The 17,132-nt window shown below is 41.1% G+C and overlaps 1 protein-coding gene across 3 annotated transcripts in view; it reads right to left on the bottom strand.

Annotated features, from left to right (window-relative positions):
- LOC146788638 (putative cation-transporting ATPase 13A4) overlaps window positions 1-17,132 on the bottom strand; it is a 619,876-nt gene that overhangs the window by 393,325 nt on the left and 209,419 nt on the right. For all 3 annotated transcript variants that reach the window (XM_085635832.1, XM_085635831.1, XM_085635830.1), the window contains 2 exons: window positions 15,574-15,731; window positions 7,815-8,003 (listed from right to left, as the gene is read on the bottom strand). In XM_085635832.1, coding sequence (XP_085491958.1) covers window positions 7,815-8,003; window positions 15,574-15,731 — 347 coding nt within the window. The remainder of the gene's footprint in view (window positions 1-7,814; window positions 8,004-15,573; window positions 15,732-17,132) is intronic.

Consider the following 17,132-nt stretch of genomic DNA (forward strand, 5'->3'; position numbering starts at 1 on the left):
TAAGGGCTACTCTACGTGGTTAAGTAAAAGTTTGGAGAACATTTTTAAGCTCACATCAGAAAGGCTGATACGCCTATTATTCATAGAACTGCAGGGGGTCACCCTTTTTAAATATGGGTTTTATTATCAACTACCTTCAACGTTCAGTCATAATACCAGTGGTTACTAGTATTCTGAATACTTGGCAGAAAAGTGATGGCCGCCAGTCACTATTAACCTTAATTTTCACTAAGGGCAAGTTGTCTAGGACAACTGCTCTGGTAAGCTTTGGTGCAGTAAACATTTCCTAAATATTTTTAAATTAAATTCTCATCATATTTGTACTCTGCTAACAGATGGTAATTATACCCCTTACTATGACCCTTAGACATTCTATCCACTGGGTTTCAAGGACCATATAAGTTACTTTTATCGGATCCATGCCTGCACCATCTTACACAAGCTTCGAAAATGTCTTGGTGCTTTTAGACTGAATCACATTTGACAGCATTTGCCACTTTTCCATATAGAATTCACATTTTTCTGCTTAATTAGTGACCTATAGTCCTGCTTGATCCTAGTAAAATGTATTGATTTACTACTTAACCTTCACAGTTTGAGGTTTATCTGCACATCCCTCCTCTGCACAAGGGTCTCCTCATGTACCACAATTAGAGAGCTCAAGTCAAATACTAAATACACTTTCAGGATGGTGGGATAATGAGTGATCCTTGTCACAAGGGGGAGCTCAAGTTTACTGCTGAGGATCTCCATAGACATTGGATACTCAGGCAGATATGTGTTGAGGGAGAGCCATTGTTGGATATTGAGGAAACCCTCATGTGGTGATTGAGGGCTGAAATTGAATACTGAAGAGAATCTCAGGCGGTGGGATAGGAAAGAGGAGAAGAAGAGATAAAAAAAATTCTAGTTCAACTCTTAGCTTATGAAATATGAAAGCTACCCTTGGGTGGTGAGATATTGAGGACACTCAGGTACTGTGATATTGAGGAGTCTCTCAGATGGTGGTATATTCAGGAGAGCCTCAGGAGGTGCATTACTGAGGGGCACATCAGACAGGGTAAAACAGAGGAGACTCATGCATGAGGATCCTGAGAAAAACATCAAATAGATTGATATTTAAGAGACCCTCTGGTGATAGAAAATTAAAGAGATCCTCAGGAAGTTAAATACTTGGGACCAGATTTATCAAAGGATTATGTTGCCCTTGTGTTACACAGGGGGTCTCAAGGGCAACACAATCCTTGAGTCAGATTAACAAGCTGAGCAAGGCCATCTTGCATGGGCCTGCGTTGCTTGGTACATCTGGAGTAAGAGAAGGCAGCGCAAGCCTCTGCCTTGTGTTAATGTGCACAAGGAAAGTGTTTCATGGGTAGAGTGTGGGAGTTCCCACAAATCCATGTGTGCCTTTTGGCACATTTCCAGATTTTCCAAGATAGGTAAACCTGGGAATGCACCAAATAGTGTGCCTTTCCAATAGAGGTGCAACTGTTGCAGGGATTCTGCCCAAAAACAGAAGTATGCATAGGAATATGGGACCTTAGTGCATAGGGACTGAGTCATTCTACCACCTTAGTACCCGTGAGCCCAGGACTGACTAGCTATAGTGTCTCACTTGCTCTCCTACTCACTCACCGAGAAACAAATCATTAGACACCCCAGAACACAAATCTCCCAGACCTCTAAGGAAATCGCAGTAACAAGACACTCCCTTTCACTTGTACTCTTGTACTTGTTCACAATAAGATCTGACAGAGACATAAAACACTTTAAAATATTTATTTTAACTAAAATGCCCTAACATGCAGTATACGTACCAAAACAAGCAGAATAATGCATAGTACAAATACAGTCAGTATAGCAATTAGAACATATATCATGAAGGGGGGTGTCAGAATGAAAAGACAATGGAGTCTAACCTCCCTCCCCTTGCTAAGAAACAATATTATTATTTGTTAAAAGATCTCTGGGCTTTATCAGCATACCCCATACCTTAGCCTATAGATGGTGGATCTACATCAAAGGTGCTGTCTCGCTCTTTTCCCTAGAAGAGTCTCTCTCTAAGTATATGTCACCTATTCCTGTATTCCAATAAAACCCGGAGAACATTGCCCAAACACCAGCTGCATCCGTATGTTTTGTCTAAGGGCTAAAGCCTGGCCAGAACCAAATAACAAGGGACATTGTTGTTCTACCTTGCTCACAATGTTTAGTCAAAATCACAGGAATCTGCAGAGAGTGAACATAGCAACAACTATAGATATTGGGGGAAAGGATTGGCAGTATACCGGGTTCTTGCTTGGCTTTACAATTAGAGAACTTAAAGCCTCATTCCAAGACAAGGGGATTGACCCGTCAGCTATCAGAATAGAGTTAAATAGCTTAACCCCGATAGGGATGATCTCTTCCCGCAACACAGAGTACAGTTTGCTGGGGTTCCCATCTGGGCCACCGGCTTTACCATTTTTTTTGCTTTTTCAGAATATCCAAAATCTCACTGCCACTAATTTCTTGTCCTAGATATAGTGCTTGGGTTTATGTAAGTTTGAAGAGCTGCTTTTTTAGGAGCCACTTTTGTATTTCTTGCTCTGTTACCTCTAGGTCTTCTGTGTATAGCTCCTGAAAATCATTTCATCACTCTCCTCCACTATCAACCCTGATTTCCCCTCTAAGATCTTCCCACTAAAGTTTTTGTTCCTGTCCAGCCTTGATTTCCAAGGCAAAAGCTTACCGCAACACTCCCCTTGTATGACATCTCTGGCTCTGCTCACCCCCCATTGCTGAGTCATATTCTCTTCCATTTTGATTCTTAACTTCATGCGTAAGCCTTCCAGCTTATCTACCCACTCCTTTCTTTCTCCTTCCTGTCCTTTGTTATCTTTTTAATAGACTCTCTACTTTGCCTATCTCCTCCTCTAAACTGTTAATGTATTTTTTCTCTTCTCCAACCCAGTTTACTGTTTAACATTTGATAATAGCCCTTAACCATTTTTTGTATGCATCCCATACCGAAGGCAGGGGAGCTGACTCCAGATTCCAAGAGGAAGATTTCTCAGTGTTGCGGCGTACCTGCTCTATTATCTCAGACTGCAGCATTATCCTCCTGTTAATTGTCCACCTACCGATAGTATGGGTGTCTCTCCTCTTGATTTTCAAGTGTATAGGCAGGTGGTCTATCCCCGTTACCTGCTCCACTTCTTTCTTGTCCATGAACAGGCAGTCTACTCTACAAGAAGTGCCCATTCTTCTTACTATGGAAGGTGTAATCCCTACGTTTCTCCTCCACTCTACGGAAGATGTCACATATGTTAAAATTCTCTACCATATCCAATAGATATGCCCTCCTCTTGGGGGAGGTGATCTGGGTCCTAAATGACAAGCTAACAAGATCATTATACAATAAGATTCTAAAATCTCCACCAAGAATGATAGGAGATTGAAATTCTACAAGGTTAGAGAAAAGATGAGTCAGAGGGGTGACATCATTTATGTTTGGACCGTAATAGCTTGATAATGTATATGTTGAGGGATTTATTTTAATTTCAGCTATTATACAGTGCCCACCCTCTTCTACTCTACGCCTAAGTAGCTCTATCCATGACTTCGCCTTTAATAATATTGCTATACCGTTAGTATAGTGAATTTGGTCTGTAGATACCCAATTTCCCAACCATTTTTATTTTTAGAAGAGTTCCTTACATTCATGTCTCAGAGTCGAGAATCTGTTTTTGTCATATACAGAGAGACCCCTTTAAGCTACATCCTGGTCATTAAAAAATGCAAAAGATCATGGTATATTTTTTGTTGTGCTCTGTGAAAGAAGTTTTCTGGGGCTTAGCTCTAAAAGAAAAGTTGCTGCAAGCGTTGGGTGCCTCCCACAGATCCAGGTCAGATATTTCAAAGGGAACAGCGGATAGCCAGTGGGAACTGGGGAGCAGAATGGATAAGCTAAAATAACTGGGAGCATCTGTACCATTGAGATTCACTGCTTTTTTATAAGTGATGTGGCATAACAAGATGCACCACTTCTCAGAACTGATTGAGGTGGATACATTTATGGAGGAAGCAAAACTAAGGAATCCGAACCACGAAAAGAAAGTAATCGGTGGGGTGAGGGGAAGGCAATGCAGGTCATAGGCTATTCCCCAACATGAGCTCAGTAGGCATTTTTTTTTAAAAGGTCAGACTGAAATGTCTCCAGTCAGCAGCAACGAGTTGGTACGAGATAAGGTCGATCCTGGCCGTACCGTATTACAGCAGGCTGTCCCCCATTTGGGATTCCCCTGGGATAGCTTGGCAAAACCGCTGAACCAGCGAGATGTTAGGCAGTGGGGTCAGTTGGTGGATGATGGACAAAAGTTAACATGGAGCTTTTGGCACAATAAGACGAAAGGGGTAATCTCTAGATTTAAAATTTACCAGGTCAATGCCTGGCTCAAGGGCCAAAATGGGTTGTATGTAGATTCAGAACAAATGAAATTGTATCTCCAGGATACAGTGGCAAGGAAAAAAGAGGTGGCACTTTGGTATCAATATCTACTGGCAGCAGAACTGGCCGAGATGAAAACACAATACAGTGGATGGGATGGATGCTTGGCGGCTGTGGAGCTGGCAGATTTATGGCAACTTTCTTGAGCTACACATTATCTGGTGGTTAAACTGGCTGCTTTAAGAAAAAAACACTTTTTTTTACCTTGCATAGAATCTACTGGACCCCAAACAAGCTGGAAAAGATAAAAGGGAGCATTGATATAAAGTGTAAATGGTGTGGCAGCGGAGATGCTGACGGCGTGCATATGTTCGCCACTTGCCCAAAACTGGAAGAATTTTAGTCAGCAGTGGGTAAGACTATCTCGCCCTCTGTGGTTGGCAACATAGAGGTAAGCCCTGATTTAATTATGTTTGGGATATCCCACCAGAAGAAAGGCATGCAGGATTTGCAGGTAAATTGCCGCTATTTGATCTTCTACTTAATATTGCTAGCAAGGAGACAAATCTGCAAACTTTGGACTCAGATTGACGCTCCCTCATGGCAGAGACGGAAGAGATCTCTTCATTTTTTCATGGAGACGGATAGAAGTAGGGTCGGGTTCTGGGACTTGCTAAAGATTTGAAGATCTTCCTGTCCAATGATTACACCCTCTCAATTCAACAAACTGGGAGGGCTGTGTAAACTTTGATTTAACCCAGTAAATTTAATTTATTTATAGCCTATTTTGGGCACTCAAGAATGGCGCATCAATTGGAGCCAATCGTTGGTGACATGAGGACAATATCTAAAAAAATAACATTAAAAAAAAACACCGCAAAGAGTTCTCATGTGAAAACAGCCATAGAAATTATTGCAAAAATAAAGTCGCGTAGTAACGTGCTCAAAACAGCAGGTAAGCTGCAGCAGGCTCATGCTAACTTAGAGAAGACAACTATGTCCCCATGGGCCATGTGACGCAACCAGGAGAGATATCTTTATTTCTCCTTATTGTTTCCTTTTTCTAAATATGTTGCATTCTGCAGCACACTCAGAAAGAGGAAAATGCCTCTAAGGATTGTTTTTGTATGGGAAGCTGTCACTTCCTGCACAAAACATATTCTGCCTGTAATTCCGGCAGCCTTGTGTTATAGCTTCAGGGTGACAGTGTTGTCACTAGGCAGCACATAGAGTGCCAGGTCACTAGGAAAGCAGGTATTTGCCATATCTTGGTAAATATGGCACATCCCTGCCCTCTCCATTTGACACAGTTGTTTTGCTGAGTTGCGCTCTGTCAGATCATGATAAATCTGGGACCTGATGTGAGCCTCTTTACAGTGTTAAAACTGTTTGTCATCTTTTTGAGAGCAAACGTGTTAAACTGATCTGGGTGCTCTATTCTGAGGAGTCTGATTATTTATGTGTGAGCCATAATCCAGATTTTTGGCTTCAAACAATGGAAACATACATTCCACAATACTTCTAAGCCTCTGCGTGTGCATGGTTACATAACTCTACATGCTGCGAGCATAAGGGGACATCAGCAGCAAACAGTATATCCAATCACCATTGTCACACAGTCTGCTTCCTGTTAAATTTCTTTCCTACCTAGGATTTAGTTACTTTAAAAAACAATTTTAATAGAGGCTTTTAACTATATAAACCCAACAGAACAACTTTAAAATATGATTACTAACTTTATTAATGCATTTATCAGCCAGAGGGAAACCTATAATGTTTCCCCCTTGGCATCATTGTTCAATTCTGTACCATCTACATTAATTTCATGGTTGCACAATCTTCTGGTTATCCTTAAAATTACTTAACCAAGCAAGTTAAGACACCAATATCCAAACAAGACTTCAATTCACAGGATCAGAAGGATAAAAGAACAAAGGCTACCAAAGTGTCCACAACCATGGAACACACATACACACATAAAGAAACCTAGAGCATGTATTCATAGAACACACACAATAAACACACTCAGAGCTGTGATTATAAAGCACCCAGATTACCACACATATTACATACACACATGTCACACACTGCATACACAATAAATACAATATACATTAAGTATGCATATATGCTTATATAAACCACACACACCATGAATACAAAAGTCAACACACATACGATCACACTAACAAAGACAAACACTGCATGTACACAAAAACTAATCACATGCACGCATGTAAACACACATACACACACATGCATGCACGCACAATATGAATAGCACTGATCATATGACACAAAACAAAATGCACACTCTACACTCCACAGAAACATAGTACATACACTGTAGTCACCACATACTAAACACATATGCATAAAGACACACAATCTATACCATGCACATACACAGCATAGATCATTTAAAACACACTCAATAGAAACACACAAACCCACATCTCACACACCACATGCTCTGGAAGAATCATGAATGCACAAACACATACACATGTGTGCATGCTGTACCCATCAAGAACACATTCAGAACCACAAAACCTCACACATGTGCACATAATAGGCACACACATCCCTACAGCAGGTATATCTATCCCCCCTCACTCAGCAAGAAACACATAACATAAAAATAGTTCCAAATGCTCAAATGCACAAAATAACTATATACACATTCACACAAAACACATACACACATACACACACAGCTAATATAACATGGGCACCAGTGCATCACCACACCTCCCATACAGATGTATACCTGGTTGGACTTTCATAAATCCAGAATGATGATTAGCTTACACATTGCTGTACAAATGAAACTGCAAATGTGAATAATTTTATAAATTAATTTGTGAATGGGAGCATGTAAATTGAGCAGGACTTCAAAGATGTATATGGTTGAAAATGAATAGATGATCATGAAGAATCCAGAGAAATTATTGATAAACAGTAGGTGTAAAAAAATGCATGTGAAAATAAAAGCTTGCTGCCAGGTCTCCTATCATGACCAATTATATGCCTTCAGAATGTGTGCCCACACCAGCAAGCAAATATTAGCCATGGGAGTAACTCGCATAACTCCGTGTTGCATAATCACACAGAATTACCTAAGAATTATGTGAGATTATGAAAGAAGAAGGATTCTGTGTCTAGCACTATTTCTTAGCACAAAAATGTCCCCTCATGTCAAAAATTGCTGCACTAAATAAGGAGGAGGACACACAGCTAAATAATGTGGGACATTCTGTTCTGAAAGTTAGTGATCGTGGTAGTCCCAGAGAAGCATGGAGGCATGGAATTTGAATTTCTTCTCATCGAGCACAGACAGAAGTAAACCAGGTGAGAACAGTCGATGATGGAAGCATCTACATACCTTGTCAAAACAAATGAGATTGAGCCATCCAGCAAAGCTGATCTTCTTAGGGCTGATACAGCAAATTCCCTCCTTTTTCAGCCTCTTCTGGGCATACATGACTCCGACAGCCAGACCGGCCGAGAGAGGAGGTGGGACCATACCGGTCACTATAAAGAGTGACAACAACACTGTTTCACTCACAGATACCTGGGTAAAAAAAGATTAATTTCAACAAGAATCTCATGGAGGAATTTTCCATCAAAGACATTTGGAACACTAAAGTGTGTTTTATATATTAACAATGACAGCTTTATTCTATCAAGGAAATGAAAACAAATTAAAAATACCCAACCTTTTCAAAACGTACTATGGTTTCCACTTGTGCACTGTAGAGAATCATAGCCACATATTTGCTTGTAAAAACAAAACAATCTTTGGACAACCTTCAATATTGCACTGCTATTCTTTTTTGAAATATAATGTTTTCCACTTGTATGTTGTAAAGAATCATCGCCAGCACGTGTTTTGCAGGACTCTTTTTCCATAATATTTTGTGACAAACCTTTTTTTAGTAAAGTCAAAGGGTTTTGTCTGTCCCAGTTGTAGACCCTGGTGTTTGCTCAGTCATATTTGGGTGGTAAATGAATATCTGTATGCTTCCAAATTATACAAATATCATTTGTATCCTGATAGCTTTAATCAGAAAAGCACATGATAACACATGATATGTTGTCATGGTACTGAAAGACATGTCACTTTCTTGATATGAGCAACGTTATTAGGATGAGAAACCTCTTAGCAGATCTCATTAAAATTGAGCCCGAACAAACTCATAAGGGTAATGAAAGATGCCCTCCTCTGAATGTGTGCAAAAACAATATATAACTTCAAAATCCACTCATGTGAAAAAAATCCATTTCTCTCCACCTTGCGGAAACATTTCTCATAGCTTAAAAACAGGACAAGTCCACCCACGCTAAAGAAAATTTATGAATTTCCTAAACTACTAACAGAGGACTTCCTTTAAATCCAGAAGAGACTGTATTCCAACTAGTAGATACCATGAAAACTGAAACTCTAAACATTTTATTTATTTTTTATTTAGTTAGAGAGTTTTATAACGTGTGAACATGACACAAAGGTATTAGAGTGCTGTACATAGAAATGTCCATTGCAGTTACATACCAAAGCAAAAAAAAGGAAACCATATAGTGTAAGATTTCCATTGAATCAAGATTGCTATAGAACATCAGTATATTGTTTGTATAAGACATGTCCATCACAAGTAATATGTTCACAATCTGCCCATATCTGGAACCCAGTACTTCTTGGTAGCACTTCGACAGAGAAGTCCAAGGAGTACTCAGGATAGGTTGTGTCAGTGCTTAATTTGAGCCGGAGCTTTCCGGTGCTGAGCACCGGCACTTAATTGGTATACGGTGCTCGACACCGACCCCTAATTGTCAACAACACATTTAGGACAGTCTGCCACAAGGTGGCGCTGCTCATGTAATTTAGAGATGAGCAGTATAACAGTTGTTTAGGAAAACCATATACATTTAAAAAATACTAATACCTGCCTCCCCAGCCATTCCTTTAGCTTTGGGAAACGAATTTCGTTGCGCGCACTGCATCCCCAAAAGTGATGCAGTGCACGCAACGAAATTCGTTTTTTTTATTTATATGTTTACTTACCTGTAAACCTCTGTAATCCATAGTTTACTACCCCCCACCCTGCCCCTCCCCCTCCCCACGTCACCACCCGGCAGCTACTCCCACTACCGACCGCGGCTAAATGAACAGTGTGCATGAGTCTTTTTTTTAACTTTTATACAAAGCAGACTGAGGACCAAACAACAGAGGTCCATGCACCAAATTTCTCTGTTTTCTATGACCTTCTGAGGCATCACTTGGGGCTGTTACGTTTTTCCCCTGGCACCGTCTTAATCCCTGTGAGACATACATTGTAGGGGTTAGCAAGCACAGTTTTATCTGAATGTCAGCTGTGACACTGATGTATGGCCAGACCCTTTGTGAGGACTTGAGGGGTTCACCTCATATAGGGGTGACCAGTTCTCACTGTGATGTGTCACGTGCATATAGATCCAATAGAAATGTGGAAACATGCTACAGAAATCTGATCTGAGATGTGTATAATGAATGGAGATATCCACAGGTATATCTTGAGCCTCCAAACATCTATACCTACACATCATGTGGGTAGGTATACCACACCAGCAGTAGTAGTTGTGACCATGAACAACATTAGTGAGTGGAGAAACAACACATCACTGTCTATTATCATTGGCATGAATGCTCATACTTGATGACCTATAGTCCCATAATCTACACATAATTAGGGTGAAACTAAACAAGACGAAAAAGCTGAGGATACAAACTGTTTTTAGGCACTGAAATTCATTAAAATTCAACTTGCTCAACTGATTGCTGATTAGGTGACTACCATGACCCTAACCAATATGGATGGGTAGCAGTACAAGAGCATGGTGGATTGGGCCAGCGGTTTAGCTCCAGACTAGATGTGTGCAGATATGAGATCATGTAGCAAAATAGATGACCGACAAATTGGCTCCTACAAAAGGCGTGCGCCCACATGCTAACACCCAGCTAGGGTGGGTGGTGAGCACAAAATACTGGCAGTGTCAACCCCTTGAAGAAGTAAGTGCCCAAGACTGAGATTAAAAGCAGGGGGACTTAGATCTGCTTAAACAATAATGAACATACCCTTAAAGACCCTGTGCTCTGAACTATATGTGTGGTTTGTTACCGACTTGGTGCTCCTTACCTATCTGTTTATTTTGAAATTATTACGTCAGCACTATCAGATTTACTAGCACCATTAGCAAAGTGATGCATGGTACTATTCTGAAGGGGTTGCCCCACGGTGACTGGCCAGAAAGGTTACAGACACATTCTTTAACTTGGGTTTCGCAGCACTCAGGACACCCAACCTGACTGTTTCCATTGAGCCAGAAAGTTCGACTACCTCCATTCACCTCTAAACCCAAGGATATCATCTGTGGCATCCCTCAAGGATCCTCCCTCAGTCGCACCCTCTTCAATACCTGCATGACTTCTTTGGCCAACATCAAGAGATCCCATAGACTAAACATAATATTCTACACAGAAGACACTCAGCTCATCTTCTCACTCTCAGAAAATGCCACCAACACAAACACAAACATCCACAGGTGCATGAAGAGCATTACCACCTAGAAGAAGGACAACTGCCTGCTGCTCAACTCAAACAAAACAGAAGTGCTGTTCTTCGGGAAGAACAGCATCCCTGGGAATAACTTGCTGACCCTCAGAACTAGGACCATCACCTAAACTGAACGGCCATGCCAGAAACCTGGGCATAAATCTGGACAGCAGCCTGACCATGAAGTCCCAGATTAATCTGTTCTCCTCTGCCTGCTCTCTCAAGCTGCACACATTATGGAAGGTCTTCAAAAGGCTCCCTCTGAACACCGGGCTACTGTCACTCAGGCTGATTAGACTATGGCAACACATGCTACACTGATATCACTGCACACCTTCTGTAGAGACTCCAGACCATACAGAACTCAGCTACCAGACTCATCCTTGACCTTCACAGACAGAACCACATCACCCCTACCTCAGAAAACTCAACAGGCTCCCTGTACAGAAGAGATGCCAATTCAAGCCACACTTACAAAGCACTGCACAGTTGAGGACCAGACTACATCAACCATGCCTGAACTTCCACCATCCTACCAGACAACTATACTCCACCTTTCGCTTTCTCACCCACACCCCTCACATCCACTGAAGAAACAGCGGAGGATGCTCCTTCTCCTAACTGGAGAGAAAACCTGAAATGACCTTCCTCTGTAGCTATGGACTGCCACCTCTCTACAAGAATTCCCGGAGGGCACTTAAGACCTGGCTGTTCAATTGGGTCACCTGAATCATCTTGACCCTGAATAGCCTGGATAGTGGATACCTTCTTGGATGATTAGTCATGCTATATGAATCCACTGATTGATTAATTGATTGATATTTTCCAAATTGGAGCAGGTGAACTGTTCATGTTTAGTGTCTTTGGAACTCGAACTAAAAATCTGATTTTATGCTAACCACTATGGAGGGCTTGAAGCCCATAGGGTAGGGTGCTTAGCATTTAAAAATGAGATATGTTGACATTTCATGGTACCATGTCCCTGCAGTGAAAAGCCCTAAAAATATTTTTTTCACTTTGGAAGGCTCTGGCTCTCCCACCAGGAAAACGTAAGCACAGATTAAAATATTGATTTGATATCTTGGTTTGCAACCAGCTAGAACAAGTATTCTACACTCTTATTTATTACAAGCCCAATTTAATGGTAACTTGGATGTTTAACAAATATTTAGTAAAATTTTATAAAGCTATGCTTTCTCTGCCTGAAACTCCCAGAGGGTAGTTTACTTTAGCTCTCTAGCAGCTTTCAATTAAGAACTTTACCTTATTGACATATAAAAACTGTTTCCAGAGTAAAGACAATACCGTGGGAGTGAGGAAGTGAGTAAGACCACCTGGGGGTGAACCAAGGAACTTAGTTAACTTCAAAGGGACCTATACTCTCACAAGTAAATGATGGCAGATGGCACCAGGAAAGGCCCAGACTTTGGCCCCACAGTGAGGCTGGCATCAAACTCAGTGGGAGTAAATCTACCCTCAGAACTTGAGTAACTACAGAGAAGGTTGACTGCTCATCATTACCTTGGCCATGCTCTGGGGGTGGGGGGGTTACACAGCAGAGAGGGGTTTCTCCATCTTGGAATTTGATAATAAGGTGCAGTGCACAGTGAGATTGCTAGCAGGAAGCCTAACAATAACTTCTGCAAAAGTGGGTCTAGGTGACCCTGGGAACTTTAACCCTATTGGTTGTTGCCTCATCTCGATAGTGGATTGGGTACCAGAAGAAAGTTTGGACATTTTTGTAAACTCTTTCTCCAAAGCTTCAGAAAATGTATCTGACCAGCAATTCCACAGCATCAGATTGGATTTTAGCTTTAACTCACTCAAAGATCCCAGCATCTTGTGGAGAGGTGTGGCTCACTGGTTAGAGGTGGCAGATCCGCAAGCAGAGAATCGGCCAGGGACCAGGGTTCAATTCCCGACGCGGCAGGGTCGTGGACCAGGGTCAAAACGGACTCGATAATTCTCACCTCGGTACCTACTCTAACCAGGAACACACTCGGCGACTCTGGGCATTAGCTTGCCTCATCTCCACAACGGCCCCCCACATTCACCGGGGATGCCTGGTTTCACCTTGGAGATACCCAGGAGGGACCATCTCACAGGGATAGCCAGGACGGGTTCCCCAGCGGTCTACAGCGCCACGATGCCTCAGGGCAGCAGTGCGCTTTACAAGACACATACATTACATACATCTCTGAAAAACATGACGGAGGACCATTTTGTACTGGGACTTAAAAACATTTCAGCAAGAAATTTCCAAAGTTTCAGAACCCAGCAAAACCAACCTACTTCATATATCTGGCCATTGATTATATGGCACCAGTTACAATTTCAAAAGCGACCCACTCAGTGAATATTTTTCTTCTAAAAAATGTCTATGTCCCATTCTCCACTTGGACTTCGAATAAATATCAATGCTTTTCTTTATAAAAAAAACAACCCTAACTTTAGCCTGTCTACTCTGTGACAGCTACCTACCAGGGGGTTGAGCTGAGGTTTAAATTGTTGAAACCTTTGACAGGACCTAACAAATTAGTGTACTTGATGACTACCATGCATACCAATTAATTATTTTCATACATTTACAAAAAAAATCATAAACAATATATATACATGAAGGGGTGTTTAATCAGCAGGTTTCATCCAGGGGCCGGTTGAATTATCATTCACATTTGCTTCTGCCAATTACAGCATGCTGCATTAGGCGTTAAGTCAGTCCATTTTACCAGTGGCTCTCTTCACTTTGAGTGACCACACACAAGTCGATATTTTAATCACAGTTTTTGTAAAACATCTTTAAAAATGGCTATTGGTATTGCTTGCAATTCTAGTGCTCAGTTAGAGGATGAATTCTCAATTGTCTCCTTTTTAAAGTAGATGTTAGAAAAGTGTTTTAGTGACAGTGTGACATTTGCCAGCATTGAAAGGCTGGTGGGGATTAGTGATGGGGGCCCGTTGCGGTCCCCCCTTGTGTTGGGGGGAGTTGAAGGTGCACTTGGGGGGTACACATGGTACCCCCCTACATTTCACGGCACTACGTGGCAGGCACTGTGTGGTACCTGTCACGTAGTGCTGTGAAATGCAAAACGAAGCATATTGACATCACAGCGGGTGCTGCTCTCCGCAGCACCCTCTGCAATGTTAATAATCAAGATCCGACCGCCATGGTGGCGGTCGGATCATGATCCGGTGTGCAGGGCCGCCGCATGCATTCCGGGAGATCCCTGTTTACACCAGGATGGCGGACGAACTCAAGTCCGCCCGCCATCCTAATGAGCCCCAAAGTTGGTTAATTGTATCTTCTTGTCAGCTTCACAAACAGAATTGCAAAATGCACTGCACAATAAAAGACTTGTTTTTCTTTAAAAGAAGATCAGAAGATCACTATTAAAACATACACTCCAGTGAATATTGTTTCAATTTGTTATGTATTTATTTTGTATTAGAAATGTATGGTGACACATTTAGATGGCAGTCTAGGGTTCTGCTCTATTCATTTTGTGAACATAAATTAAAATAAAAAATGTAGAAAACAAATCATCATTGCCCCAGTGTGCCACTGCCAGACCTATTTACTTTGCCAAGGCCTGTTTTCGTAGTCTTTGAAACTATAAAGCATGTGTCTTCATATTCTTTACATAATCAAGCAGCTCCTTCTAGTCCATTCGAAAACTATTTGTATTGGTGTTGGGATATGACATCGCAGTCCTGTGCTTGGAGTTTTGAGTCCCTCAAGGATTCATACTGTCCCCTATGCTGTTCAATCGCTTCAGGGAGCTAAAAATATACTTTGTTGAAAATATTCTGCAACGCAACGTGTTCCTTTAAAACATAGACTCTTGGACAGTCAAACAACTCTTAGACATGAGCTCACAGAAAAACAAAACAAATTCTTAAAAATCATAACTAACGCCTTCGGCCAGGACGCAGAATATGGGTCTGAGTTTGTGTATGAAGATGGCTTAAAAAGTATCATTATCTCACAAACAAAATGCAAAAATGCAACACAAACCACTGTCAATTTAAAATTGTCAAACACAACCAGTAAGTTAATAAATCCTGTAGCTTCCAAGCTCTCCTCATAAAGACGATAGAGGAACTCATCCCTTCTGCAGACTTCAAATCAGTCTCTGTCATGTCAGAACAAGAACTGCCAGGTTGTAAGAAGGGCCTAAAATATATCACTTTGTAAGCATGATTTATAGCTGGAATGAGATTTATACTTAATAGTAATGTTCATCCTAAAAACATAGAGCATTATGCAATAGGAAAGATAGCCACTGTCAACAGTCATTTGTGAGTTAATGGACTAATAATATATTTTTTAGATACCCTCAATTTGCCACCTGCTTTGTCTTTGTCTGGGTTATGAAACAGGATGTATTATGCTTTTTGTATTTTGTTGTTATAGGAGCATGGGGCATTGATCCGAGTAGCAACCAAACAGTTGTTGGCTGTCAAGATGACAAGAGATAGAATAAACCTAGATTAGGAAAAGAATTACCTTTAAGTGTTGTGAAAGATGCAATGTTTATCTGAAATTTCACTTACCCCATGCCTTGTGTGCACAATCACTGAATAGGTGAATCCAATAAGGGATATTATCAGAAGACCGAGGAGGAATCTGACTGCATCTCTGTAGAGTTTGGCATCAACCGGCTTTGAGTAGAGAATAGACCTCACCAAATCACCCTTCGCTGTGTTGAATCCTAAAAAGATATATTATTACAAATATATATGACACTTGGAATTTTGTTGACTTCATTTAAGAGAATGTTTTACATGGTAAAGTGTACTTTGAAAAATTAACTCATGTTTTATGTGTGTCCCTTTTCTGTTGCCCAGTACATTCTTTGATCTTTCCCAGACAGAAAACATGGAAATCAGGTGTAAGGAAGTGACAAATCACACAGGCCAAAATAAATGTTGGGAAAATGCATCGATCCTGTTGATCATTTTTCATGGTACAAATGGTACAATTTCATGGTTGGTATAAGGACTACTATGTGGACTGGCAGTTGGTAATTTTGTGTTTCTTTTGAGGGTGTCATTGGTGGACACACTTTGCCTCGTGTAGGGAAGGATTGGTAGGATAATTTCCCATAGTACCTGCTGATAACCAACCAAAAGGGGAAAAACATGTAAACTGAGGTTCCAACCTGACTCAAAGGAACACGTGACATTTTCTACATAAGACACCATACACATGTCATGAATTATACCGTTTGGGGAAGATGGAGAACTGGGCATTAGAGTCTACACTTCCAGAGTTGTGTCCAATGCATGCTGCCCCAACCACCTAAGGACCGTTTCACAGACTTCCCTCTGCTATTAGCCTTGAATATTTAGAACCTGTTTTTTTATCTTGCTCTGTATTTACCCTTTTGACATCGTAGACTAGGACTCAAGTAGGCATTTCAATGTCGGTTCTTGGACAAGCGTCCTGATTTGGCTGGGGGCTAGTTACAGTATTGCGGCATTTCACATCGGTAAGCAGCTCATATCTGATATGTTCCATCTTGATGTAAATGTCTGTACATTTACTCACTACTCACTGTCTTTTGTTTTATCCTTCCTGTCATTGAGTCATACTTCACCTCGTCAACATTGTGCCATCCTGTACCTCAGAAAGTCCAGTCCAGAGAAAGCAGAAGTCATTTTGGGAATTAATGGTAAAGTTCTGTTCAAGCAAGGTGTTTGTCATGAAACAACAGATTTGGTGATTCCTCTAGAACATGAACATATCGAAAAGATACGTTTTGATCTCCCTTGATCTCCCTGATGTCCCTACCTGCCCAGTGATTTTAGGAACCTATTGGGTTTTCCAGCATAATCCTCAGCTCGTTTGGATGGAGCAGAAGATTGCTTTCTCTCCCTAGTGTGATGATATGAAGTATTTTCCACCTCAAGGTCACACACAGGAAATGGTCTTAACTTGTGCAGTGTTAAAGACATAATCTCCTTTTACCTACCCCAGATCTTTATAAGGACTTCAAAGAGGAGTTAAGTAAGAAAGAGGTAGAGTAATTACCACCATGCTGGCTGTGTGACCTTCCAATTGATCTTAAAATTCCTCATGGGGGCATCTTCAAGATTTTTCCTCACACAAT

This window comes from Triturus cristatus, chromosome 11, assembly GCF_964204655.1.
Source record: "Triturus cristatus chromosome 11, aTriCri1.1, whole genome shotgun sequence".
In the NCBI taxonomy this organism is placed as follows: domain Eukaryota; kingdom Metazoa; phylum Chordata; class Amphibia; order Caudata; family Salamandridae; genus Triturus; species Triturus cristatus.